Here is a 27051-nt window from a genome sequence, read left to right as displayed (position 1 = left end):
GCTTCGGGTCGCCTTTCGTCTTGAGCAAATTAGTAATAGGGAGGGCAATCTGAGCAAAAGAGGGAATGAATTGACGGTAGAAATTAGCGAAACCCAAAAATTTTTGCAATTGCTTACGAGTTTTGGGCGCGTCCCATTCAGTGACCGCCTTCACTTTTTCAGGGTCCATTTCAATGCCATCAGGGGAGATGCGGTAGCCCAGATAGTCAATTTTAGATTGGTGAAACTCACACTTAGACAATTTAGCATAAAGGTCAGCGGCACGGAGTTTTTTCAGAACAGTGCGCACCAAATTGACGTGGTGGTCGTAACTGCGAGTATAAATGAGGATATCGTCCAGGTATACGATAACGCCCTTGTAGAGATGATCGTGCAAGATTTCATTAATAAGTTGCATGAAAACAGCAGGAGCCCCTTGTAGGCCAAAAGGCATAACCCGGAACTGGAAGCAACCAAGAGGGCAGTTGAAAGCAGTCTTCCATTCGTCCCCTTCCTTAATGCGTACTCTATAGTAAGCTTCTCGCAAGTCCAATTTAGTGAAAATGCGGCCCTTCCCTAGCTGTGCCAACAAGTCCTTCATCAATGGGAGTGGGTAGAGGTTCTGAGTTGATACAGCGTTAAGATTTCTAAAATCACAGCATAAGCGAAGAGAACCATCTTTCTTTTCACGAAACAGTACAGGGGCAGCCACTTTGGGTCGAGCCGGTTCAATGAAACCACGTTTCAAATTTTTGTCAATGAAAGAACGCATCTCCTCCATTTCCCTGGGCGACATGGAGTAAATCCGGGGTTTAGGGAGCTTAACCCCGGGTAAAATGTCTATGGAGCAATCAGTAGGCCTGTGGGGGGGCAGAATGTCCGAAGATTGTTCGCTGAAGACGTCCTTAAGATCCAGATATTCCTTCGGAATTTTCTCCTCCCCTGCAATCCTCTCCTGCCCTCTGGCGGCCACTTCCGGAACGTCAGTGATAGGTTGGTCCGGAGAGCCCTCTCCCACTGGAGGCACCTTCGAGCGAACGCGTAAGCGGCCTGTCCACCAATTTATGTGAGGGTTCCACTTCCGGAGCCACGGGATGCCCAAAATGAGTGGCCTGTCCATGCCAGGTGCGACCACAAAAGAGATTAATTCAGTATGGGTACCCATCCTCATTTCCAAAGGCTCCGTAAAAAAATGGGCGCCCCCCCCCGCAATGGAGCCATCAATTTGGCAAAATACAATTGGGGTCTTCAAAGTGCGCAATTTGAGGCCTAATTTCTCCACCATGGCTGGGTTGATCATGGATCGGGAACAGCCGGAATCAAGTAAGGCCAGGAGGGTGGCAGGTTCCCCCTCAGGAGGAACTTTTAATTCAATAGGGATTAGCAGGGGCCCCTTGTTTGAACTCACCCAGTGAGGCGATGTGTCGTCATCGGAGTCCTCCGAAGAAGAGGAGGTAGCATCCGCGTCTCCTTTTAATGGCTGGGCAAAAGGAGGGGGGTTGGATTCCCCAGCGAAAGCCGATTCCTTCTTCTTCTTTTCAGGGCCTCTGCCAGACTTTTCCTCACGTTTGGGAGGGAGTTGCGCAGAGAGGGGTAATTTAGCACGGCATTCGGGGGCGGTGTGCCCTAATTTGCCACAGCGAAAACATGTTAAAGGCCTGGAGAGGCCAGAAGGGGGCCCCCTCGCTTCACTTCGTCGTTTGAAAAGTGATTGAGTGGCTGGAGGGGGGAGGGACTTGGCAGCCCTCTCCTTCCGCTTCCTTCTTTCCTCTTTAGCATAACGGAGACGGGTTAAGTCGAGTTCAGCGTCCGCTGCATGCTCAAACCAAGTGATTAAACGTCTAGGCAGGTTACGATTGACACATTGCTGATAAATGTCTTCATTCAATCCTTCAGCAAATCTGTCCAGTAGAGCGTCCTCCCCCCAGCCTCTCATGTATTGGGAAAGACACTGAAATTCCTGGATGTATTGGGCGACAGGTCTATCGTCTTGTTCAAAGGTTAAAAACTTCAATTTGCTTCGCTTCTCAGTTAACGGGTCATCAAAACGTTGGCGGAAAGCCTCCATAAAGTGGTTGAAATTCCCCAAGAGGGGAGAGCCAGACATATGCAAAGCAGTTGACCATTTAGCAGCCTCATCATCTAATGACAAAAGAACCATTCTGACCCTCATGATGTCAGTTTCAAAGTCTCGGCCATAAATCTCCATGTAATTAAACACCTGCATAAGAAAAGAGGCCAGGCTAGCAGAATCACCCTTGTAACGCACAGGCAAGGGAGGGATTTTAGCCATCTGATGTCTTCGGAGGGGAGGCCCTCCTTGGTCAGCAAAACCTCTAGCTGCAGGGGGTGAAGCAGGCCGAGGGGGAGGGGGAGATGTCGGGCGTGGGTAACGTTGCCAATTTCTCCAGTCTCTTTCCTCCTCCCCCCTTCTTTCCCCCAAATAAGTTTGACCCCAATAATCAGGTAATTCACTCCGCTGGGGTTTTCTTATGGGCCCCTGGAGCTGGTAGCTTCGGCATTCTCCTTCATCGCCTCCCCTTCTTTCCCCAAAGTACCTTTGGCTCCAATAGTCAGGGAATTCAGTCGTCTGGGGTTTTCTCACGGCACCCAGCTCCAGCGAAGGTTGTCTGGGTGGTCTTTGGGTGAGTCCAGCATTCCAGCTTGTCTCTGTCTCTCTTTGTCCCACCGAAGTTGACCATCGGGGTGGGGGGGCAGGTTCAGGCTGGCTGGAAATTTGCAGTTGAAATAAATCTTCGTGTAAGGATAAGTCAGGCGGGCTGGGCTCGTGTAGAGAAAGGTCGGGAGGTCCTACTCCACTGGAATCCGCACCTCCAACGGCCCCCTCCTCCTCTCTGATCGGAGAAGACATTATCTCCCTTCTCGGTAGACGTAAATCTCCTGGAAAGGGTTTCTTTTTGAGACTTTGCTTCTTGTCAGGCACCACTCCATTCCATAATTAGGAAAGAAGACTAAGAGACTCCATGGTTGGAAATCAAAAGTACTTTTACTAATTATAAATGGTAAGCGAGCAGTAGCAAAGCAAAGTCTGCTTAATTTGGCGCGAAAGCAATTGATATATAGAATAGCCCGTTCCCCCCCCTTAGGATCAAAGCTCCAGTCCAATCATAAGTCCTTCAAGTGTCAGGTGTGAGATAACTTCAAAAAGACAGGCCGAAAGATGGAATGTCGAGGCCGTTGAGGCAGGCGGGAAACACAGACGCATGCGCAATCCCAACGTCTGGTACATCCTAGAACATTCCTCCAGCACATCAATTAACCCCTTCCAAATACAAGCCCCCCCCTTCCCGTTTCATGGCAGCTGAAGCAACAGCAAGGCAGAAGCTGACAGTCTAAATCCTCGATCTCCGCTTTTCTGCTTCTCCGAGGGAGAAAAAGCTACCCCCTCCATCTTGCAGCCATGTGGTCCGTTGCTTGCCTTCTCCTTCGACTTGTCTCTCCTCTTTTCCAAGTGAGTCAGGAAGCCCCGCCTTCAAGGTCTTGTAATAGAAGTCTCGAGCCTCCGAAACAGAATTGAGACGAAATCTTTGATTCTCAAATGTGACCGTAATACTGGCTGGGGCCTCCCATTTATATTGAATCTGATAATTTCTAAGCACTTTAGTTAGGAAAGTATACTCCCTTCTTGCCTTTAACATCTGGAATGGTATTTCTTTAAAGACAATCAGATCCTGGCCATCAACTCGCAAACTATTATTATGAAACTTTTGCATAATCGCGTTTCTAGATTCTTTTGTGGAAAAATATATAATTATGTCCCTTGGGAGCTGTCGCTGTTCCGCTACCAACGAATTCTGGCGATAGATTTTTCCGAATCTGCCAATCAAAGTTAAGTCCCGGGCTTCCCACCGCATGGCTGAAGGCTTCAACAAAGGTCTGTTTCAGATTCTCTCACTCCTTTTCACGGAATCCTCTGACTCTTATTGCGAATGCCTTCTTATTAAAGTTTATCATAACGAGCTGTTCTTGAGTGTCTCTAATTTTTTGTTGTAATATTTGAATATTAGTAGTCAAATTAGAATTAGCCTCCTCCAAGCTTTCCAATTTATTCTCTATTTCAGCGGTATAATCTGACAGGGCAGACACGGCTGCAAACGTATTCGCCTTCATTTGGTCAATTTTAGACTTTAAATCACCATATAGCTCCAATACAAATTCCTTAATTTCTTGTTTAAAATCATTAAACATTTGAAAGAAAAATTCCTGTGTTAAGAATTCTCCAGTAGAGGGCGTAGGAGACAAGGGCTGCGATTCCAGTGTAGATTCTTTAAGTTCATTCATAGGTTCTTTAGGCACATTTGTAGAGAGACGCTTCGATTTTGACCTGGGTGCCATTATAAATAAACAAATAAACAACGCTTTCGCTCCCCTCTGTTTCCAAAAAAATAAAAATAAAATTATTTTGTTAAGGAGCGGTCTGCAGGAAGGTAAAACCAGCTAAGTACTTCCCCTATCAATCACCAACGGAGAGAAATCGCCATTTTGAAGTCCGTTTAAACAAAGAAGCCTCTAAGACAAATGGTGCTGGTGTTTAAGATAGTAATAAAAGCATAAATCTCACAGGGGTGGGACCCGCCCGTATTAATCCTAGCTTCAAACAACTTTGCTTTGTCCTGGGGGGGGGATCGCCTGTCTAGGGCTGCAAAAAAAGGCAGCTGAGAAGAACTGGCTGGAGATAAAGGCTCCGCTTACGCTGGATCTAATCTCTGTCCACAGCCAAAAAAAAGAGAAAGGCTGTGAATTACGAATAGACCCTAGCACACAGAGCTACTCCCTGCCCCTTTATAGCCAAAAAGGGGTGATATCTATGATCTTATTTAGATATACAGACCAGATCTCTGAGAGGAGCTCGGTTGAGCCCTCCTCGGCGACAGGCTCCGCCCCCCCGGAAGTCCCAGGTGCAAACTTCTTGTTGCTTGAAAAATATTTCTCTTTGAGACTTTTTTCATGTGGTGACCTTGCCTAATAGATTGACCAATGAAATTTCTTTGATCAGTTGATCAGTTGCTTTGTACAGTTGTTTTTGAATTGACTCTCCAATGAAGATATTTTATTCCTGAGCTCCAGCTTATCTTTTTGTATGAGCTCCCTGGGGAACCTGAAGCAAGGAGTTGCTGTTCCACATAAAGCAGGGCACTTTTATTCTTTGTCAACTAACACCCCTATTCTAAGAAAATCAGCCAATTTCCCTGGGATTGCTACCCCAAACAAATGCTGAACTAAACTAACACATCTTGGGATTCACATTTCCTAAATGGTCTCTAGGACATTAACACTAGAAATAATGGTGCCCTGTAAGCAAAATGAAGCCAAATCACTTACTTCTGATGGCAGGACAGAAAGCCATGACTTGTTCAGCCACTCCTGAGGATGTTGTTTAGACGCCAATAATATATGGTTAGCTATCTGGCAAACCAAAAGTGCTGTTTCTTCAACACCTGGTGTAAGGGCCATCTAAAATATATTTGCCCTTTAAATTTAGAATGAAAATTATATGAAGTAAAAAACACAAAAATAATCTTTTGATAGTTTAATGCCCAAGTGATGCTGCATGTTCACCCTCTTAGCCTAGTTGGAAAAATGTAGGAAGTGTTATCTCTATTATTTATGCTTTGATAAACTAACTGGGATTGAGAATTATAAATATATTATTCCTGTATTGTTCTGCATAATTGATTAAGGGTAGGGGAACTTCTATTGTGCATTAACTTTAAAAGACAAAGCTTTTTAAAATAGTATTCTTGTCCACAGGAAAAAGGGACAATGTGACTAAATGAATGAAGGATTAGTCACTACTAAACTTTCTTGTATGAATCAAGCTTTAGGCTATATCTACATATACAATCACTTTTGGCTGAGCCTTGTCACACATATTTGAGAGTCCCAAAACAAGGTCAGAAAGAGGGAAATATGTGTTTAGACCAGCCTATAGGGAAAGAGCAGGCAGAGCTGGGGGGGGTGAAGTTAAGAGAGTCATCAGCTGTTGGCCTAGACAAATGGTCTAAAGCCAACCTCCTCTTGAATTCCATTGACCCTTACCTGGTGCCAATTTAGCATTGAATGTGAGTTGACAATATTCTTATGTATGAGCTTGAGTAATATATCTGGTGAACTGGAATTTATGTGTCATCTTGATCCTTCATTCCTGACATCAATCTATTCAATTCACATTCATTGCTAAATTGGCACCAGGTGAAAGTCAATGGAATTCAAGTAGAGGTGGGTTCCGATAGGTTCAGTCTGGTTTGGCCAAACCGATAGTGGTATGCTGGCCTGGGTCACAGAACCGGCAGCGACCCAGGATAGACATGTCTCCAAATCGGTTCTCCGGTCGCCGCCATTGCCATCTTTTTTTGAGTTCTGTGCATGCGCAGAACAATTTCTATTGAATTGTGCATGTGTGCGCAGCGCGCGCATGAGCAAACCGGCAGTAACGCCATCCAGAACCCAAGCCTGAATTCAAGGATGGTTGGCTTTACACTGTTTGTGGGAATGTAATGACTCTAGGCTGATGACTCACTTAACTCCACCCTCCACCTCTATCTGCTCTTCTACACAGTCTGAATTAGTTTAGTAAAAGAATAAAAGTACAAAATCCAAAGGGTCAAATATACTCAATCAAAGTATCCTGATTCCCAAATTAGGAATCACATGATTGGAATGATAGTGAGAAGGCCAGTAAAATGTATACACAACAAATCTGGGTATTGAATGCTGCATATAGGATAACCCTTTATTGTCTGGACATAATGATTACATTATTTCTAATGTGGGGACATAGTGACACATACATTTATACACAAATTACCTTCACTTCAAAGTCTTCTGATTTCTGAGCAAAAGAAATCAATGCTGCATAAATCAAAGCAAGATGATGCAGAGTTTTTCCAGTTAGGCTATATCTAAATAAAATAGCATATTTTATTATTGTTGTTCTACACACACATAAACAGACACACACACAGAAAGACAAACAAAGACAGAAGGGGGGAAGGAGGGAGGGAAAGGAGAGAGAGGGAGAGAAAGAGAAGAGGGAATGTTCCTTTTTAAAAGCCTTTTTTGAACATTAAATTTTCTCTTTAATATTTTACATTTTAAGAACACCAAAGTTGCTGCATGGTAATTTTGCTTAAACATATAGATTGAGGCAAAAATGCTACAAAATATTATATTTTTGTATAATATTAATATCCTAACTAGATAACATTACAGTATGTTTATTTGATATATGCAAGGCTAAATGCTGCAATGAAAGGAGAAAAACCTAACAAAATGTTCTATTTCCCACACAAATCTTTCCATACAAAGAGAAAACTATGAGTCAATTACAATTAAGGATGACTGAATAAATTCAAACAACTCTGACTTATCCCATGAACTTGCTGGGGAAAAAATATTTACAACAGGTTAAAGTTATTTGGTATATCTACTTCGCAAAGTTCAGAAATAGATTCAGTGTCTCATCATCTGAGAAATAAAAACAAAAACAGAATGAACCTTAATGGCCTATACTCTACATGTAGACTGACTTAACAGATATATCTACAAAGTAGTTCATAGTGTTATAGTAGAAAATCTTCAGTATACCATACAACAGTAACAACAGAGTATTCCTATTAATGCTAAGGTATGTGTCACAAACCAAGAGGTTTTTTGATGAAAAAGGGTAATGATACCGTATTTCCCTGAAAATAAGACAGGGTCTTATTTTCTTTTGACCCCCCCAAATAAGTGCTTGGCCTTATTTTGGGGGAGGTCTTATTATTTTTGAGGTGCAGGAGGCAGTGAGCGTGGTCACCTTATGACTGCTGCTGCACTGCAATATTTTCAGGGAGGCCTTATTTTGGGGGAGGGGTTATTTTAGCACATTGCTCAAAAGCCTGATTGGATTTATTATCCAGGGAGGTCTTATTTTCAAGGAAACAGGGTACATGGGGATGTGAGAAATAGATAAAGTCAGAATAGCTGTAACTTGAATTACTTCAAACATTTAATGCATGAAATAGTAATAAAAAGTGTTTCTCCAATTATAATCAAGCAATCACAAGATAGAGATTTATTTTGAACAGGCTAGATTATTGCTTCCATGATTTGTTTTGCCTTTTAACAACTACAAATTTTAATGTATTAAAGTATTCCAGAATAGCTCCTTTGTTTCAGCAACAATTCTGCAAGAATATCATAATTCTAACTTTTAATTTTTAAAATGTATACTCCAAAATTTAAGCTTAAGAATTAATTTAAAGCTTTTTACCTACTTAGAATTTAATCTTTCTCTGGAGTATAAAATAATCCAACAGGAGGCATATTGGAGTGATAGCGCCATCAGTCTTAAGACAATATTATCAGATGAGTTTTCATAATTGAGTTCTTCCATGTTCTATAACAAAATGGGGAAAAAAGCCCAGTTACATTCTCTCATCCCAGTCCACCACACAGTGTGGTTGTTGTGGGGAAAATTGGGGGAGGAAGATGTGTTGTATATATTCACAGCCTTGAGTTATTTGTAAAAATAATAAAGCTGAGAGCAAATAAACAAATAAATAAATAATAAATAAAGCTACTACTAATAAAATTGCCATGAAGTAAGTAAATAAACTGATGTGCAGCATTATAAAATAATTGACCAGAGATATGACTGATACTATAATAAGCTGGCTAAGACTACTATATCTGAGCTGCAAAAATGTGGAAAAACCCTAGAAGGCAGCCATCTAGTGGCGACTGAAGTTTTACTATCCAGATACAATATTGTAGCCATAAATGTGGCAAATTATATATTTTCTGGAAGCTGATAGTATTTCTTCAGACCAACAAATTTTATTTAAAGGCAGAAGCTTTCTTGAGTGTTATCATATGCATGAAGTGGCTAAACTATAGAGAGTCACGGCAATGGCATTAAATTAGACATTCATAAACCATTCAAAAACAAGGATAAAATTGTTCCTTAAGTCCCAGAAAGAAGATAACATTAGGAGGAAGCTCAGGCTGTCCCTTCCTTACTCAATAGAGTATAAGAGGGAGGAACACAATCAGACTTGTAAGATTCTGTTGGTACAGCAACTTTAATAGGTCTGGACTCCAACTCCCAGAATTCCCTAGCCATGCTAAGGTTGAGAAATACTGATATATCTCAATAAAGTTTAATTCACGAAACAGGTTGCATGCAAGACAGATTATTCAGTTTCTCTTCGTAAAAAAGTGAGAATAATTCTAGTATATATATTAAAACATATATTGTGGATATTTATCAAATAATTAAAAACGTATACAGATAGCCCTCTATTTACGACCGCAATTTAGCCCAAAATTTCTTTTGTTAAGCGAGACATTTGTTAAGTGAGTTTTGCCCCATTTTACAAGCTTTCTTGCCACAGTTGTTAAGTGAATCACTGCAGTTGATAAGTTAGTATCCCAGTTGTTAAGTGAATCTGACTTCCACATTGACTTTGCTGGTCAGAAGGCTGCAAAAGGTGATCGCATGACCTTGGGACACAACAACAACCATAAGTATGAATCAGTTGCCAAGCATCTGAATTTTGATCACATGATCATGGGCATGCTGCAGAAGTTCTAACTGTGAAAAATAAGTCACATTTTTCAGTGCTGTTGTAACTTTGAACAGCCACTAAATAAACTGTTGTAAGTCAAGGACTACCTGTACGTGCCTGTGCTATGAATGTGAGGCAACTATACTATAGGGATACGTGATAACAGTATCATGATAATATTTTTTTACCTGCATAACAATAGCTGTGCATTCATCTATAGTCATCACCACATAATATTCTGTGCCTCCAAAATAGTTTAAGGACTCACAGCAGTTTCTTTCAATTAAAGTAATATTATACCTGCATGTCATGTGAAAGTTCCTATTAGTAATCCACTGAATATATTACAATTCCGCTGTACCCACAGTCCAAGTCCCAACAATTATTTATTTATTTATTTATTTATTTATTTATTTATTTATTTATTTATTAGTTTGTCAAACATGTACAGGATAGCAGGTATAAGTATGAACATGGACATGAACAAAGAAAATGAATACAAGTAAACGGGGACAGTAGGACAGGGATGGTAGGCACCAGAGATGGGTTCCTATAGGCCTGGACCGGTTTGGCTGAGTAGGTAGTAACTGGTTCTATTAGTGGTGCCTATTGGTGGTGCCCACGCCTCCGAACTGGTTTTATTGGCGGCGCCTATGATGGCGCCATCTTGTTTTCTGTTTTTTTTCACTAGTCACTACTGTGCATTAAGCACGTCCGTGCGCAAAGTGTGTCCCTGAGCAAACCGGCAGTAAAGAAATCCAGAACCCACTTCTGGTAGGCATGCTGGTGTGCTTATGCACGCCCCCTTTATGGACCTCTTAGGAATGGGGTGTGGTCCACGGTAGACAGTTTACAGTTGAAGCTGTGTGGGTTTGAGGATGTAATATGGTTTGAGGATGTAATATGCTAAGTACAGTTCTCTCGTGCCTTTTGCAACTCATGTGAGACAAGATAACCTTTACTGTAATTTATTACAATCACAACAGCATACATTAAAATGAAAACACGATATCTCACTCTCAAAAGAAGAAATGCCACCCATCGAACAATGTCACCATCCCAAGGATAAAGTAATAATATAATAGCAGCAGTTACCCCAAAAATGCCAAGTTATACCAAAATGACACTAAAATGTAAAATGTAATTAATCACAGTCCGTTTTGAAAACTTAGTAGAAAAAGACTATTGAGAGTTAACAAAATTTACACTATAGATCAAAGCTGTTACAGAATCTAGTTGTTCTGCTTTCTGATAACATCTCCCAGAAGGCAACAAAAAAACCAGCTATGAAGAGGTTGTGTAAAGTCCCTGACAATACTACGGACCCTTATATGCCTAATGCTGGAGCACAAATCAAGGTCCAATCCATACACATCACTCTGTATTTTTGGCTATTTCTCAGAAAAAAGTAAGTTGAATCTTAGTGGACCTCAATGCATGATTAAAACTATTTTAAAAAGTAAATTGACATAAGTATAAGGCATGACAAATGTAAGATTACATGGAAGGACACCTGACAATGAAAGGGATCTGAAAATATGAAGTTCTCCACCCTTGGAGTTTCACTACTTACTTGGATTCTAGTAACTGAAGGATTTCTGGGGTATTGAGAAGTCCTTCAGATGTCAAGAAAACATAAGGAATTGATAACCTCAGAAGATCATATCCAAGATTATCTGGCAAAAACTCTTCTAAAAAACAAAATAATATCAACAGCTCATTAAAAGCAATATTGCAAATACTACTAAGTAATATTTATTTATTGATAATGCAGAAAGGCACACCAAAATGACTTAGAATCTTAGAAGCTAAATGGAATGAAAGAACTAAGCAAAAAAATAATTAACATACAATCTTTTGAGTCAATTATCTATTTTTATGAATAGATTTATAAATAGTATTTTAGAAATTATTGTTTTCAGAATGTCCATGAATTCATTGCTAAAATTACAGAATGTATAATTCCAGATAAAAGCTTCATTGTGCTTTTGGATGTGCAGAGATTCCCTCTGGGAAATACAATTCCTAATTGCTATAATGTTTTGTGTTTTTGGTACATTTCTGGAAGCTGTTTAGGTCAGCACAAAATCAATACAAGCTATTACATTCCTACTAGATGAAAATAATTCTTAAACTATACTTTCCAGTGTCCAAATTCAGTGCTATCCTGCTTTTAATGCATTAAATTTATATCTCAGGGTCATACCAAGGATTGCAGAGATAATGCACATAAACAGCTTTCAAATTGAATAATTAATATGATAAATACTCTAAACTAGCACATAAATAATTTACCATATAGACTAATTATATACAGCTATATAATTAAAAATAATTTTATAAATTAAGTTTTTTTTTCTCTGGAAAATACTTACGGTATGTATCTACATTATTTTATATTATTTTACAAAGCAAGATCCAATTTTCTATCTTATTTCCTTTAAATTTTATATTCACATACCAGTTTCAATTGCTTCTGGGGGAGCTGTTTGGAAAATTAAGTAAGATATATTCTTTTTTTTGCATAGATCAATCCAGCAGGAATTCTCATTGTAGTTGTATTCTATCACCAATGAGAAATTGGTCCAGGGGAAATCAGGCCCAATATGTTGATTATGTACAATGATACAAGAATATATGTCCAAACTAAAGATGAAAAGTCAAGAAAGAATCTTAGTATATGTACTTTTAGTCACATCTTCAGAATAGTTTTCTGAAATAATTTCAAGAAATTAATATTTTTCAATAATAATTAACCAGGCCTACCTATTTATTATATGTTTACTCTCGAACAACATTCCTCTTTTCTTAGAATTCAAATATATGGCCTTCAAGCCTATATAAAGAGATAAATAGATTAAACATTCTTTAATGGGAATTGATATGTGGGCAATGATTAGCCATTTATCCAGCTGAGTGGATAAATTAGTAACAGCATAAAATTATTAGCAATAGCAATAGCAATAGCAATAGCAGTAGACTTATATACCGCTTCATAGGCCTTTCAGGCCTCTCTAAGCGGTTTACAGAGAGTCAGCATATTGCCCCCAACAATCTGGGTCCTCATTTTACCCACCTCGGAAGGATGGAAGGCTGAGTCAACCCTGAGCCGGTGAGATTAGAACCGCTGAACTGCAGATAACAGTCAGCTGAAGTACTGCACTCTAACCACTGCGCCACCTCGGCTCTTAAACTATTAAACTGATGCTGAAATTTTTTAAAAAAATTTGTAAGCAAAGTTATTTTATTAAGCCTATAGCATTATCTCTTGATTGTTAAACCAGTACGCTCTGATAAAGTTGGTTAAATTATCATATTTTTATGCTGTGCTAATATTTTTACTTCAAGCTGCATATACACATTTTCTGCATGTTATTCTGTTAGCTCCATTATAATAAGTGGAGAAAATGTAATAATATTGGAGATTTGGTACCCTCATCAACTGTATTTGAAATGAAATAGGGAATAAACCTATTATATAACATCACATTTCAAAGCAATATGAAAATTAAAAGTAACTTTTACCTTGCACTGTATTAATGGTATTGATTAGGACTTCTGTTTCTTCATCAAAATCCATTCTAATTACAATTATTACCTGATACAGCATTAAAAGACAATTAAACAATTTAATAATATGCATTTGACATTTAACAGTAATCCAAATCATTGGTAGAGTATTTCCATCACTATAGGATTGAAGCAACAATAAACAAGAAAAATAAATATATATTAATGTCAAAAAATTCAATGCAATGTCCTTTTTTTTACTGAACTAAAGATTATTCTATTTATATGTAGACTTCCCCTATTTTCTGGTTCTAATGAGAGCTTTTTCTGTGAAAAGCTGGTCTATTCCTACTTCAGATTATTGGCAATACAATTAGTAAACATTTTTCTCTCTCATTTGAAAGCATGTGTGTTGTTACAATAATCTTTTGCACTTTCTAGGGAATTTCTAGTCAAGATCAGCTAAGTTGATCCATTTTATTTAATTTGAGAAGCTGAAGCATTCATGACTATAGCTGTGCCTTTTCTTCTTTGCTCACATTGGGTCCCTAATTCAGTTTGTGACATAGATTTGCATAGAATTTATTTATCCTTATAGACTGCTCAGATTAGCCAACTCTGAACAGCATACAGCAATCCAGTATGTAATTTGAATTAAAACAGACGGATTCAAACTAAATTAATAAAAATACCATAGAGTATAATCATGTAAAATTTGGGGTTATAGTCAAAACAATAAAAACTAATCTAATATCTGAATGGATAGACACAATGACAATTCCCCTTGCTTGATGAAATACTTAGGTTTACATCACTTTTTTAACACTAGGAAGGGGCAGTGAGCAAATGTCAAGGGGACTAGCATTTAGCAGAATTGAATTAAAACATATGTTTCTGTGATTGAAATAGACAATCTGAAATAAAGGTCTGTCAATGATGAAATCACCACCTAGAATGATTTTCCTCCCTCTACAGCAGCATTTCTAAATCTCAGCAACTTTATATTGGCTAGGGATTGTGGGAGTTGAAACCCACATATCTCATACAATAGTTGCTAAAGTTGAGAAACAGATGATGGATGGGAAGAGATGAAGACCTGGAAAATTAAAATCTGTAGAGATAGCTGTAGAAATTGTTTAGCTACAAAAATATCAAGATTGGAAATGGTAGATGTAAGAAAATCTACAACCAGAACACTTATTGATTGAATAAGATGGTAGTAATTCTAAGAAGTAGAGACAAAACTTATAATGATAAGAAACTCCTAGCCAGTAAAAATAGACATAAATCTATAGTGTTAAAATTAAGATTAAAAGTAGAAAGTAGGATAACAACAACACTGTATTTTTGTATAATAAAACAGCCCTAATTTTGGAGGGGTGTATATCTAAACCTTTTGTCTCAGTACTAACTCAAGAAAACCACATTAAGAGAACACATCGAGAGCCCACACAACCAGATTCCACAGTTAACCAGGTTTGAACCATGAAAGATTTAAACTGAAACTAGTACCTGGCAACTATGCAGCTCTTAAAACAGAAGTGTTATGTGGGTACCTGGGATGCACACACCCATAATTATTTGAATTACTGCTTTCTGGAAAGGCTATAGTTTCCAGATGTTCTACAAAGCCAGTTCCATATGCAGCACATTACAGTTGACTAAGGCATAACTGTCAGTGACTACCCTTCCTATGCCAGGAAAAGTTGCAATTGGTGCAAAATGCCTCTTCAGCATAGCTGTCATCTTCTCCAGTAGGTGCTGTGAGGGCAAGAAGATCCTCAGATTGCAAATCAGTTATTCAGAATTAAAGTGGAATCTAACTGGAATTGGTGGCCCTTCAGACCTAAAGCCACTCTATAATTGAGTTTCAACCTGTTATTCTCCATCCAGGCTATCTTCCAATACCTGGATAGCATTTTGGCAGCATCAGATATTCAGTCAGGAATCAACATATGGAGTTGGGTCTCAACAACATACTGAAGAAACAGTTTCATGTAGATGTTGAATAGGACTTTTAAGCAGTGGTGAAATTCAAATGTTTTTACTACCAGTTCTGTGGGCATGGCTTAGTGGGTGTGGCAAGGGAAGGATACTGCAAAATCTTCATTCTCTCCCCACTGCTGAGGGAAGGATACTGCAAAATCTCAATTCCCTCCCCACTCCAGGGGAAGGAAACTGCCCAATCTCCATTCCCTCCCCAATCCAGGGGAAGGAAACTGCCAGCCAGAGGTGGTATTTGCCGGTTCTCCAAACTACTCAAAGTTTCCACTACTAGTTCTCCAGAACCTGTCAGAACCTACTGAATTTCATCCCTGCTTTTAAGACCACAACAGAGGGGCTCAAATGATTGGTCTTTCTCGCACATATCATCATGAACTGGAGCTATTCCTTCATAAAAAAGAGGAACTGCCACAAAACAGTGCCCTAATCCAGGAAATCCATGAGAGATTGTGATTGAAAGCTATTTAGAGGTTGAGCAGACTTTCACAAATCTCTATGCTGGTTCTTTCAGATATAATCTAGAAGTATGACTAACATTATGTACTGAACATGAGCTTGCAACTTGACTGAAATGTTTCTTTCTTCCAGGGTTCGCTGCAGCTGTAGTTTGACTACTTTCCCCACAATACCCCACAAATACCAAGTTTTCTGTGTTATTTACCTTATTCTGATCATTTGCATTATTCTGTACCCACTTAGACATTAGATGCTGTAATTCTGTCACTTTGGGACTGACTTTGTGGTCCTGCACAACAAATTCTACAATTTTTAGCTGTTTCCAAATAATATCCAGGTTGTAGTCTCGGAAATCTTTATGACTGTCTTTTGCCTTGGACAGATAATCTGTTCAAATAAACATTATTTATCACATGTTCTGCATATTTCACATAAGTCAGTTTCAAATCCTATTTTTCCTCCTCGTGTCTTCCCTTTTTAAATGATTCTTAATGCATTTTAAAGCTGAACACTAAACCAAGATTTATGCCCAAGATCTGCTCATTCAAGGTAAAACATTACTTTTTAAAATGTTCATGGTAATTTTTTTCATTGCTACTATTTTTATTTTAAAAATTAAAGAGATTTCACTACATGTAGCCTGACAATAAAATTTGTACAAAATAAAAATGGATTTTACATCTTCCAATCTATGGTAGTCATAGAATGCTATCTTTCAATAAACCAATGTAGGATTACATCTCTTTATAAAAATTACCTAATGCAGTGTTCAAGTTACAGGTTAATAAAAGATCACGAACTGTAACCAGCAAATGAAGAATAGCAGCATGTCTGAGTACCAAAAAATATTTTGCATCTTTGCTACCTATAAAAAAAGAGAAAAATAATATTAGAGATTATTCTTCCTGAAGTACAAAAACTATTTAGTAAACACAATAACAAAAACAAAATAATAACAAAAAATCTGTTATTAAATTTGAGCGCTTTGACATTTAGCACTTAATGGAGTAATTTTGAGCATTAAATTAGACAATTTGACATATGGAGGAATTTGACATCTTAGCGTAAGTCAGACGTCCTCTTGCATACCTTAGATGTGCAGTCTAAGGTGCTTTTTTGCTGTAGAATTGAAGTGCTATCACCCCTCCTTGCATAAGTAGAAAACTACACTGACTTGAAATGTCCTCTCTCCATTGCTGATCTTTATCCCACGTTTTCTGTTCCTTTTTTTAATCACTGTGGTCAGGTAATTTCATTTCAAGATAAAGAATGGCAAAGCCTCACTTATTTTACCCATACTGGAGAGGATTGCCACATGGTGTTGGAATAAGTGTGGAATATGACTTTAATACTGGTATAGCTACAGATGACTTATGAAAACATATAGCGGGAACATCAGAAAAAAACATTGCTAGCAGATGCTTGTGCCATGGCTACTTACCGTACAAGTGGCAAAAGAGTTAAGACTGCTTTTTATATTAGTACCTTTTAACATTTCAAAAGCATTGCTTTTTATAATTATTTGGAAGTAAAATTAAAATGAGGGTTCACCAATACTTTCTAATAATATGGTTTTTTCCATTCTAGACCTGCAAATGGTCTTAGTTAATATTTTTTTCATAATTTTTTGCTTCTTTTACACCATTTTTTGACCAAGATATTTGGTTGAAAAGCAGGTGGCAGTTGTGGCTCAGAGGGTCCTGGTTCAGTTTTTTCCCATCTTTGTGCAGATCCATCTTGTAAAGGAGATGCATTAGGTCATTACTGGCACATCTCATCATGCCAATGTAACACAATTATTTCATGAGCTGCACTGGGTGCCAGAGGCTTCTAGGTATAATTCAGAGTGCTGATTATATCTAAAATCATTCTTGGCAAAGGGCGTGATCATTTGTGGGGCTATCTGCAATTTATGCAGAAGTTTTAATCCCACTTCTGTCTCTTAAGCAGTGTTATTTCATGGGTTGGAGAAGAGATGCCTTCCTTGTTGCTGCACCTGCCCTAGAGAATATCATTGTCTCTCCCTACACTACTCTTGAAGTCTATATGACCCTGACTCTGCTTGCTTTTTATGATCTGTATTGTTTAGGATAACTTGTGTTCCCGCCCAATGTGATTATTTTGATTGCTGATTAGATTTAGCAGAATGTATTGCATGATTTATTTCGTGTGTTTGCGTATGCATTTAATTCAGTGTTTCTTAATCTTGGCCAATTTAGAGACTTGTGGATTTCAACTCCCAGAATTCCCCAGCTAATCATGCTGGCTGGGGAATTCTAGGAGTTGAAGTCCACTTACCTTAAAGTTGTCATGGTTGAGAAACACCAATTTAATTGTATGCTACTCTGAATTCTTTTTGACAGGCTGGCTATATAAAATTAATCAATCAATCAAAGCATGTCTTATTATGAAGAAGATTCCTGATTCAATCCCCAATATCTTGTTAATATGCAAGCCAACATTAAAGAAAAAGAAATGAATAAAAACAGAATTGTACCTTTCTACTATATAAAATATAAACTATATATAGTTTTAGAAAAACACAGCAGCCCCACCTTGTTTCAATGTGTCACTGATCACTTTCTCTTGTTGTTTCCAAAAAAATCTGGTGTTATCAGAATCAAGTGTGGCAAACCTCCAATTCTGTATGCCAAACTTTATAAGTTCTTTCAAAACTGGAGCCGCTGCAGTTTCCAGGATATGATATGCCTGAGATTGACACTCTGGTTAAAACAAAGCAAAGATGTAACAAAAAGCTTTTAAAGTCCTGCAAAACAAAATTGAAACAAATCTCTATGTTTTATGACTGATGGTCTAGAAACTGAAGTTTGCTGATAACCACATGGTTTTCATGAACACTAAAGGGCATTGTGATCATGATTTGAAAAATTCATGTTTTCTTTAGGACAAATGTACAATGGTATATTTACTTCTGCTTTATCTTCCTTTCGGAGTTCTTTATTTCTCAACCACAGACATATTAGGCTGCGGCTGCGCAGGGAAGATGGCTGCCTGAGCTTTTCGCTCCGGCTGGAAGAGAGCTGAAATCACTCAGACTTGAGCCCCCGCTAAACGCTAGACCCTGGCAGAGCGGAATTGCATGAGGAGAAATTGAAACGATCTTGGAGGGGTGATTATTTTGGGAAACGCTGCCCTGGCAGCTTGTCGGCGTTCTCGGACAGTCTCGAGCGGCCTTCGGCGTTGTCGGGCAGCACCCCCCCTCCCACGGACAGCGGCTTCCCAGCTGGCAACGAGCTGGGGACGAACCTGGCTGAACTTGGGATAGCGCTAGCTGAGTTTGGGATGACGCTTGCTTGTTACCTCGGAAAGTGCTTGGAAAGTGCTTGGAAAGTGCTGCTGTGGCTTGAACGATCTTGCGGCTTGAACGATCTTGCTGCGTGGGCGGGCGGTGCCCCCCCTCATGAACGGCTATTAACAAGCTTGACTGATTTTGGGACGGCATTGCCTGAGTTTGGCCGCAGAGGGACACCTTGCTTGGGGGCAGCACTTTGACGGCTGTGGATGGTCTCTGGGGGTGCTGGTGAATGACCTGTGGGTTCGCCCCCCCCCACGAACGACGGCTTTTTCCATCCAGCGGCAGTTTGTTTTGGTTTGAGTTCAGAGTGCTGTGGCCCTGTTTTTCATCGGCGGGACGCTGCTGGGCCATCTGCTGTCCTGGGGGGTTGGGCAGGGTTGGTGAATTCATTACTCTGCACTATGGATCCATGTGACTGGCCTTCTCATCGTCGCCGTGGTTGATCCTAGTGCGTCCCCCCCTCCATCGCGGCTTTCTGACTTTAATTATCATCTAATTATCGCTGCCACAGATCGGCTTTTACAATCCTGGCTTGTGATTCCCGTGGCCGACTTTTTGCCTCCGACTCCCACTACCACTGCCGCAACCATCTCTGATTGTTCTCGGCTTGCCTTCTTCAGACAACGCTGCCTCCCTGAACTGTTCCCACCTGAACTGTTTCCATTTTTCGACTGCTCTCACCCCCTGCCACTCTGGCTGCTGCTGCTCGGCCATGGAGTTCTTTGATCTCCGTTTTCGCCGAGAGCTTTGCATGCCATTCTGTATTTACAACTCTTGCAGAAAAGGAAAGTGGAGGACAAAGAGGACGTGGGTAGGGAATTTGCTCTCTCCCCTTGCGACCGGGATTAACCCCCCACCTACTCTAAACTGTAGAACTTTGTCCCTTCTATTTGATCCAGCGGAAGAGGAGCTCCCGAGTGTAAAGGACTTTTCCTCTCTTGTCCTATTACTATTTATCTCCAAACTGCGCCAATCACAATCTTCCGTGTTTTAGGTATGAGGTGTGACTGGTATGTTTGATTGATGACTGTACCCACTTTTTAACCCCATTATTGTTGTATTTTTTGTGTTTTAACTACTTATGTGGGGAATGCATGGATGAGCGGCTGTGTTTGTGTGAGAGGATGATTGATTCGAAGGGCCTGTCGGGAAATGCGGGGGCCATAGGGGTGGTTGGCGGGACTACGGACACGGGAGTGGGCCGGAGCATTACGGTCTTAACCGGGAGGGGCAGATATGGCGGGGACTTTAGGGCTGGCCATTACCGGGGAAGGAGGGCTCGCTACGTTACAGAGATCCCTCCTTCTGGCCCTATGAGTCCCACTCCAAGGCCAGATGGCGCGAGTAATCAGGACCCTGGTCTCAGGCTGCTGTCGCTAAATGCCAGGTCTGTGGTTCATAAGGCTCCTCTCGTTTGGGACTTAATTCTAGACGAGAGGGCAGACCTGGCATGTATTACTGAAACCTGGCTGGGCCCGGAGGGAGGAGTCCCCCTCGTAGAGATGTGCCCAGAGGGCTTTCAGGTGCTTCATCAGCCGTGAGCCCAGGGAAGGGGTGGGGGTGTGGCCATTGTTATCCGAGAATCCCTAGTACCTCGTAGGATCCCTGCTGCGGAGCTTGTTGGGTGTGAGTCCCTGCTGGTGAAGCTGGACCTCAAGGGTCAAGTGGGCTTGCTGTTAACGTACCTGCCTCCCAACAGCGTTGCAGCAGCCCTCCCCTCGCTCCTTGAGTCGGTAGCCGAGCTGGCAATTGAGTTCCCCAGGCTTATGGTTCTGGGGGATTTCAATTTGCCTTCGCTCGGTGAACACTCTGATGGAGCGCAGGAGTTCATGGCTTCCATGACAGCCATGGGCTTGACCCAAGTAATCCGGAGCCCAACTCACTCGGCGGGTCACATGCTCGACCTCGTATTTCTCTCGGAGCAGTGGAGTTGTGACCTTGGTCTGAGGGGTAGTGAGATCTTACCCCTGTCATGGTCGGACCACTACCTACTGAGGCTTGACTTTCGGAGACCAAACCCCCACTGTAGGGAGGAGGAACCGACCAGGTGGTTCCGCCCCAGGCGACTTATGGACCCGTTGGGTTTTCAGACGGAGCTTGGGGTTATTCCTGATACTCTCGCCCACAGTCCGGCGGAGACTCTGGTTGCTGCTTGGAATTCAGCAGCGACAGAAGCTCTTAACCGGATTGCGCCTTTACGGCCGATCCGAGGCAGTGGATCCAGGAGGGCCCCTTGGTTTACTGAGGAACTCCGGGAGATGAAGCGCCGAAAGAGATGCCTAGAGCACCGATGGAGATCCAGTAAGTCTGAGTCGGACCGAGCACTTTTAACATCTAGCATCAGAGTCTACATCCGGGCAATTAGGACATCAAAAAGAACACACATTGCCTCTCTGATTGCTTCCGCTGAGTCGCGCCCAGCCGCCTTGTTCAGGCTAACCCGTTCCCTCCTAAATAGGAGGGATACGAGCGATCCTTTGGAGGGCAGAGCTGAGGACTATGTCCAATTCCTCACAGATAAAGTTGCTCGGTTTCGGGCAGACCTGGACTCCAATCCCGCAGAACCAGCTGAGGCACCAAGGGATAATCTGGTAGGACATCACTGGATTGATTTTCAAGCTGTTACCCCTGAGGACGTGGACAAGGCCATGAGAGCTGTAAGTGCCTCCACATGTGTACTGGACCCGTGCCCCTCCTGGCTGGTTGTTAACAGCAGGGAGGTGACACGGGGCTGGATCCAGGCGGTTGTTGCCGCCTCCCTTCGGGAGGGAGTCTTTCCCCCCGCATTAAAGGCGGAGGTGGTGAGACCCCTCCTGAAGAAACCATCTTTGGATCCAGCCGTCCTAAACAACTATCGTCCAGTCTCCAACCTCCCCTTTGTGGGGAAGGTTGCTGAGAAGGTGGTGGCCTTTCAGCTCCAGCGGTCCTTGGAGGAAACCAGTTATCTAGATCCCTTCCAGTCGGGCTTCAGGCCTGGCTACAGCACGGAAACCGCTTTGGTCGCATTGATCGATGATCTCTGGAGAGCCAGGGATGGAGGTCATGCCTCCATCCTAGTACTCCTTGACCTCTCTGCGGCTTTCGATACCATCGACCATGGTATCCTTCTGCGACGACTGTGGGAGGTGGGGGTGGGAGGCACTGTCTTACGGTGGTTCTCCTCTTACCTCTCGGACAGGTCGCAGTCAGTTTTAGTCGGAGGGCAGAGATCGACCCCTAGGCCCCTAACGTATGGGGTGCCGCAGGGTTCGGTCCTGTCCCCCCTCCTCTTTAATATCTACATGAAACCGCTGGGTGAGATCATTTGACGGCACGGGATAAAATACCACCAGTATGCGGACGATACACAGCTGTATCTGTCCGCCCCGTGCCAACTCAATGAAGCGATGGACGTGATGAGCCAGGGCCTCGAGGCTGTTAGGGACTGGATGGGGGTTAACAAGCTTGTACTCAATCCAGATAAGACCGAGTGGCTGCTGTGCTTCCCTCCTACTAATTGGCCAAGTGTTCCATCTCTCAGGCTGGGGGTCAAATAGTATGCCCCTCAGATAGGGTCCGCCACTTGGGAGTCTTCCTGGACCCACAGCTGACTTTTGAACACCATTTGTCAGCTGTGACCAGGGGGGCATTTGCCCAGGTTCGCCTGGTGCACCAGTTGCATCCCTACCTGAACCGGGAGGCTCTCACAACAGTCACTCGTGCCCTTGTGACTTCTAGGCTGGAGTACTGCAACGTGCTCTACATGGGGCTGCCCTTGAAGAGTATTCGGCGACTTCAGCTTGTCCAGAATGCAGCCATGCGAGCGATCGTGGGTGCGCCTCGATTCACCCACGTAACACCTATCCTCCGCGAGCTGCACTGGCTGCCTGTTGATCTCCGGGTACGCTTCAAGGTGCTAGTCGTCACCTACAAAGCCCTTCATGGTATTGGATCTGGGTACTTGAGAGACCGCCTACTGCCAATTACCTCCACTAGACCAATAAGATCCCACAGACTAGGCCTCCTCCGAATTCCATCAGCCGGCCAGTGTCGACTGGCGACCACTCGGAGGAGAGCCTTCTCTGTGGCTGCTCCAACCCTCTGGAACGAACTCCCCGTGGAGATTCGTACCCTCACCACCCTCCAGGCCTTCTGCATAGCCCTTAAAACCTGGCTGTTCCGACAGGCCTGGGGCTAAAGACTTGCAGCCCCACTTCGAATGGTATGATTGTTGTGCTTTTTAATTGTGTATGGTTTTTATGTTTTGTAACTTGTCTGTTTTTCCCCTCCCTTGAGTTGTGAGCCGTCCTGAGTCCCTTCAGGGAAAAGGGCGGCATACTAATAAAGCAAAATGATAAAAATGAAAATGATGTATTAGGCTAGCAGTAATCCAGATTTGAATGGGAAAAGATGATTTGGCAGGCTTTTGGAACTTCACATACTACTTGTCAGCAACTCTTTGCAGAAGCTTGTGCTGCTGCTCTCGGTAAGTGTGGTGCAATTCCAGGAAAACATATGCTTAAAGAGGAGCCAACAGATATCACACAACTATTTTTTTTCAAGTTCTGATCAATGCATAGAAAGATAGAGACGTTCCATCTTTCTCTGTATAGGAGATCTAATATGTCATGTATCCTATTTTACAGGTCATTTCCTCTGCTTTAATGGCACATAGAGGGCAATTCTGTGTTTCCAAGCCTAACAACTCTTAACCCGTTTAAAAATGAAGATCCATAGGAATCAGTGCCCCTTCAAGAGTTCATTCTTAGACAGCAGACAGAGGTGGAAACATCATTTTGAAAATATAGTACTTTTAAAACGTGCTTCTCTACATAAAAAGCAGCATTTGTCATTGTAATACAATGTATTCCAATCTAACTGGCTATTTTGGTGAGGCACTCCATTTTCAGTATGAAAAATAAGTGGCCGCCTGTGGGGATTATGATGTTTTCTGCTTCTTTTTCTTTGGTATAATCAGTTCCCTCATAAATGTGCATTCATCTGACCATTTTTTCTGAACAGAATTCTACATACATATAATTGTTCATTCTTTAACTGGGAAACTTTTGAGATCATTATAGAGGAATTTGAAATCCAGAGCTCCTGTTATAAAAGAAACTTTAAAATGGTGCTTTAAAATGTTTAGTACCTGATGCTTTAATTTTGAGGAAAGCTAATGTATGGTTGTCTTTTGATTGGTTTTCCATAGGAACTGCCATGCCAGGAACCCCAGGACTTTTGTGGACTTCTATTGAAGGTTGTTCGTCCTCAGCATCAAATACTTAGGAAATACAAAAAGAGGTTCATAAAATAAGTTAAAGCAATCTAATTTCTTACTGAATGATGCCCTTTTTTTGGATCAACACTCACGCTGAGTGGCATGTTTAAAAATAAATGGATTCATGAATGAGATCAGCACAGTACTAATGTTTTCAGCTGAGGCTAATTAAACACTGTTAATATTTCTCATGTTTCTTTCCTTATGATATGATTTGTATTTAGCAATATCCCCATTTTCCAACTGTAAAAATCACAGGTTAATACCAGTTTTGGGAAGGAAGAGATTGAAGTGTACCCAAGACTTGGAAACTGAAAGCAACCTACCTGACCCAAAATAATAGCTTCTTATCTAATGAGAGACCTGAAAAGCTATAATATCTGTGTGGCACATATAAGTGGCTGTAGGTGGCTATTGTGCTTTTTGCTTTCTTTCATAGAAATCATAGGGAAGTTTCCTACAGAGAAATGCCAAAATATAGAATGTAACATATAGTTGCAGTTTTAGTATGAGATCACTAGATGGTAACATAAGACTAAGAAAAGATGCAGTGCTCTATGACAGGACTTATTAGTTCCTACAATTTTGTACTATGTACAGCTGAAAAAATATATTCATAAACAATGAAAATCTAACATAGTAACTGATGCTCCTCATTAGTAAATAAGTATTTAAATTACTCATGGAACTTAATTAAAGCTTTGAGGGTCTGATATATGTGAACATAAATAGTTTACTATTTCAGTGGCAATTATTGTATCTATGACATTCGTCATTTTTATCATCTGTGCTGGTTCTACACAACAAACTCATTATTCATCCAGTGGAAATTCTTTTTAATTAAATATATCAAGATACTTTTTAGTTAATTTGCACCCCAATTGAATCACACATTAATTAGCGTAATTATTTAACAAAATGGGACTGGTTGCTTCTGAGAGCAGAATTTGCTAACCATTAGGGGCAATAAGGTATGCATGATCCAATTAAATGGAATGAGCTGATTTATTCCAATTGCTTTCCATTTGGAAAACAAAAGAGAATCAACAGTGGAGAAATCCAAAGGGAGGGGAAGGGAGCTAAAGGGAGAGTCTATATCCGAATTTTTGTGGTAGTAGTAGAGGGAGCTATTGATTCTCACACACACACACCCCTACCTGACATCCTTTAGCTACAGCATATACAGATTATATCTATATGCCTTCATTGTGTCAGCACATTTTGATTGATCTCTCCCAGTATACTTCTACCAGTAAGTACAAATTTTACAACATTATTTAAACCAAGGTTCATTTCACTGTACATTTAAACTATGTTGACTTTCAAGTAAAAATTAAATCTACTGTAATATTATAGCTCAACCTAGGAAGCACTTGATTGCATATCACCCAGTTGTTCAGATTGTAATTTGACTCCTTTTTTCTTAGTGCTGCAGCTCCCCACCAACTGACTATTTGATAGGAACTGCAATACTGCATGTAGCTTCCCAATATGGGTACACAGAGTATAATGCCTGATGGACCCGGAAGGATTTCAGAAGGGATACCTGACTCCCTTGCCCACAATCCGACAGAGTCCTTGATTGCGGCCTGGAATGCTGCGGCGGCTGAGGCACTAGATGGGATTGCGCCTTTGCGGCCTCTCCGCGGCAGTGGATCCAGGAGGGCACCTTGGTTTACCGAGGAACTCCGGGAGATGAAGCGCCAAAAGAGATGCCTAGAGCGATGCTGGACGACTAGTAACTCCGAATCTGACCGAACACTATTAAGAGCCTTTATTAGGACTTATTTAGTGGCGATACGGGCGGCAAAATGTGCACATTTTTCCGCTCTTATTGCATCCGCGGAATCTCGCCCAGCCGCCCTGTTTAGGGTGACCCGCTCCCTCCTGAAAGGTGAGGAAGCAGGGGAGCCCCTGCAGGGAAGAGCTGAGGAGTTTGTTCAGTTTCTGTCAGATAAAATCACTCAGATTCGGGCAGACCTGGACTCTACTTGGGCAGCACCAGCTGAGATGCCGAGGGAGAGTCTTAGTCAGATTTGCTGGGATGAGTTCGAGTTTGTCACCCCTGAGGAAGTGGACAAGGCCATGGGAGCGATGAGTGCCTCCACCTGCTTACTGGACCCGTGCCCCTCCTGGCTGGTCTCAACCAGCAGGAAGGTAACACGAGGCTGGCTCCAGATGATTACGAACGCATCTTTACAAGAGAGGTCTTTCCCGCAACCATTAAAGGAAGCGGTGGTAAGGCACCTCCTCAAGAAGCCTTCTCTGGACCCAGCTATTCTTAAGAACTATCATCCTGTCTCCAACCTTCCTTTTATGGGAAAGGTTGTTGAGAAGGTGGTGGCGCTTCAACTCCGACGGACCTTGAATGAAGCAGATTATCTAGACTCCTTTCAGTCTGGTTTCAGGCCTGGGTACAGCACAGAAACCGCTTTGGTCGCACTGAGCGATGATCTCTGGCGGGCCAGGGATAGAGGACATTCCTCTATCCTAGTGCTTCTTGACCTCTCAGCGGCCTTCGATATCATCAACCATGGTATCATTCTGCGATGGTTGGAGGAGGTGGGAGTGAGAGGCACCGTTTTACGGTGGTTCTCCTCTTACCTCTCTGACAGGTCGCAGTCGGTGTTGGTTGAGGGACATAGGTTGACCCCTAGGCCCCTTAAATGTGGTGTGCCACAGGGCTCGGTCTTGTCCCCCCTCCTATTTAACATCTACATGAAGCTGCTGGGCGAGATCATTCGACAGCATGGGGTTAAGTATCATCAGTATGCTGATGATACACAATTGTACCTCTCTGCCCTGTGCCAGCTCAGTGTAGTGGCGGATGTGATGTGATGATGCCTGGAAGCTGTCAGGATCTGGATGGGGGTGAACAAACTCGTACTCAATCCCGACAAGACTGAGTAGCTGTGGATGTTGCCCCCGAAGGACAGTCCAGACAGTCCATCCTTGAT

At 41.7% G+C, this 27051-nt stretch overlaps 1 protein-coding gene across 1 annotated transcript in view; it reads right to left on the bottom strand.

Moving 5' to 3' along the window:
* Positions 1 to 25784, bottom strand: part of SHOC1 (shortage in chiasmata 1) — a 41030-nt gene extending 15246 nt beyond the window's left edge. Inside the window, exons 1-12 of the mRNA XM_032212582.1 lie at positions 23966 to 25784; positions 18077 to 18244; positions 16279 to 16386; positions 15727 to 15908; positions 13077 to 13149; positions 12318 to 12387; positions 12013 to 12197; positions 11125 to 11242; positions 9740 to 9851; positions 8259 to 8380; positions 6809 to 6902; positions 5323 to 5454 (exon numbers count right to left, since the gene is read on the bottom strand). Coding sequence (XP_032068473.1) covers positions 5323 to 5454; positions 6809 to 6902; positions 8259 to 8380; positions 9740 to 9851; positions 11125 to 11242; positions 12013 to 12197; positions 12318 to 12387; positions 13077 to 13149; positions 15727 to 15908; positions 16279 to 16386; positions 18077 to 18244; positions 23966 to 24035 — 1434 coding nt within the window. The 5' untranslated portion in view covers positions 24036 to 25784. The remainder of the gene's footprint in view (positions 1 to 5322; positions 5455 to 6808; positions 6903 to 8258; positions 8381 to 9739; positions 9852 to 11124; positions 11243 to 12012; positions 12198 to 12317; positions 12388 to 13076; positions 13150 to 15726; positions 15909 to 16278; positions 16387 to 18076; positions 18245 to 23965) is intronic.
* Between the last annotated feature and the right edge of the window lie 1267 nt (positions 25785 to 27051).

The sequence above is a fragment of the Thamnophis elegans genome, chromosome 3 (genome assembly GCF_009769535.1).
Source record: "Thamnophis elegans isolate rThaEle1 chromosome 3, rThaEle1.pri, whole genome shotgun sequence".
Taxonomy (NCBI): Eukaryota; Metazoa; Chordata; class Lepidosauria; order Squamata; family Colubridae; genus Thamnophis; species Thamnophis elegans.
This window is presented reverse-complemented; position numbering and strand designations above follow the sequence as displayed.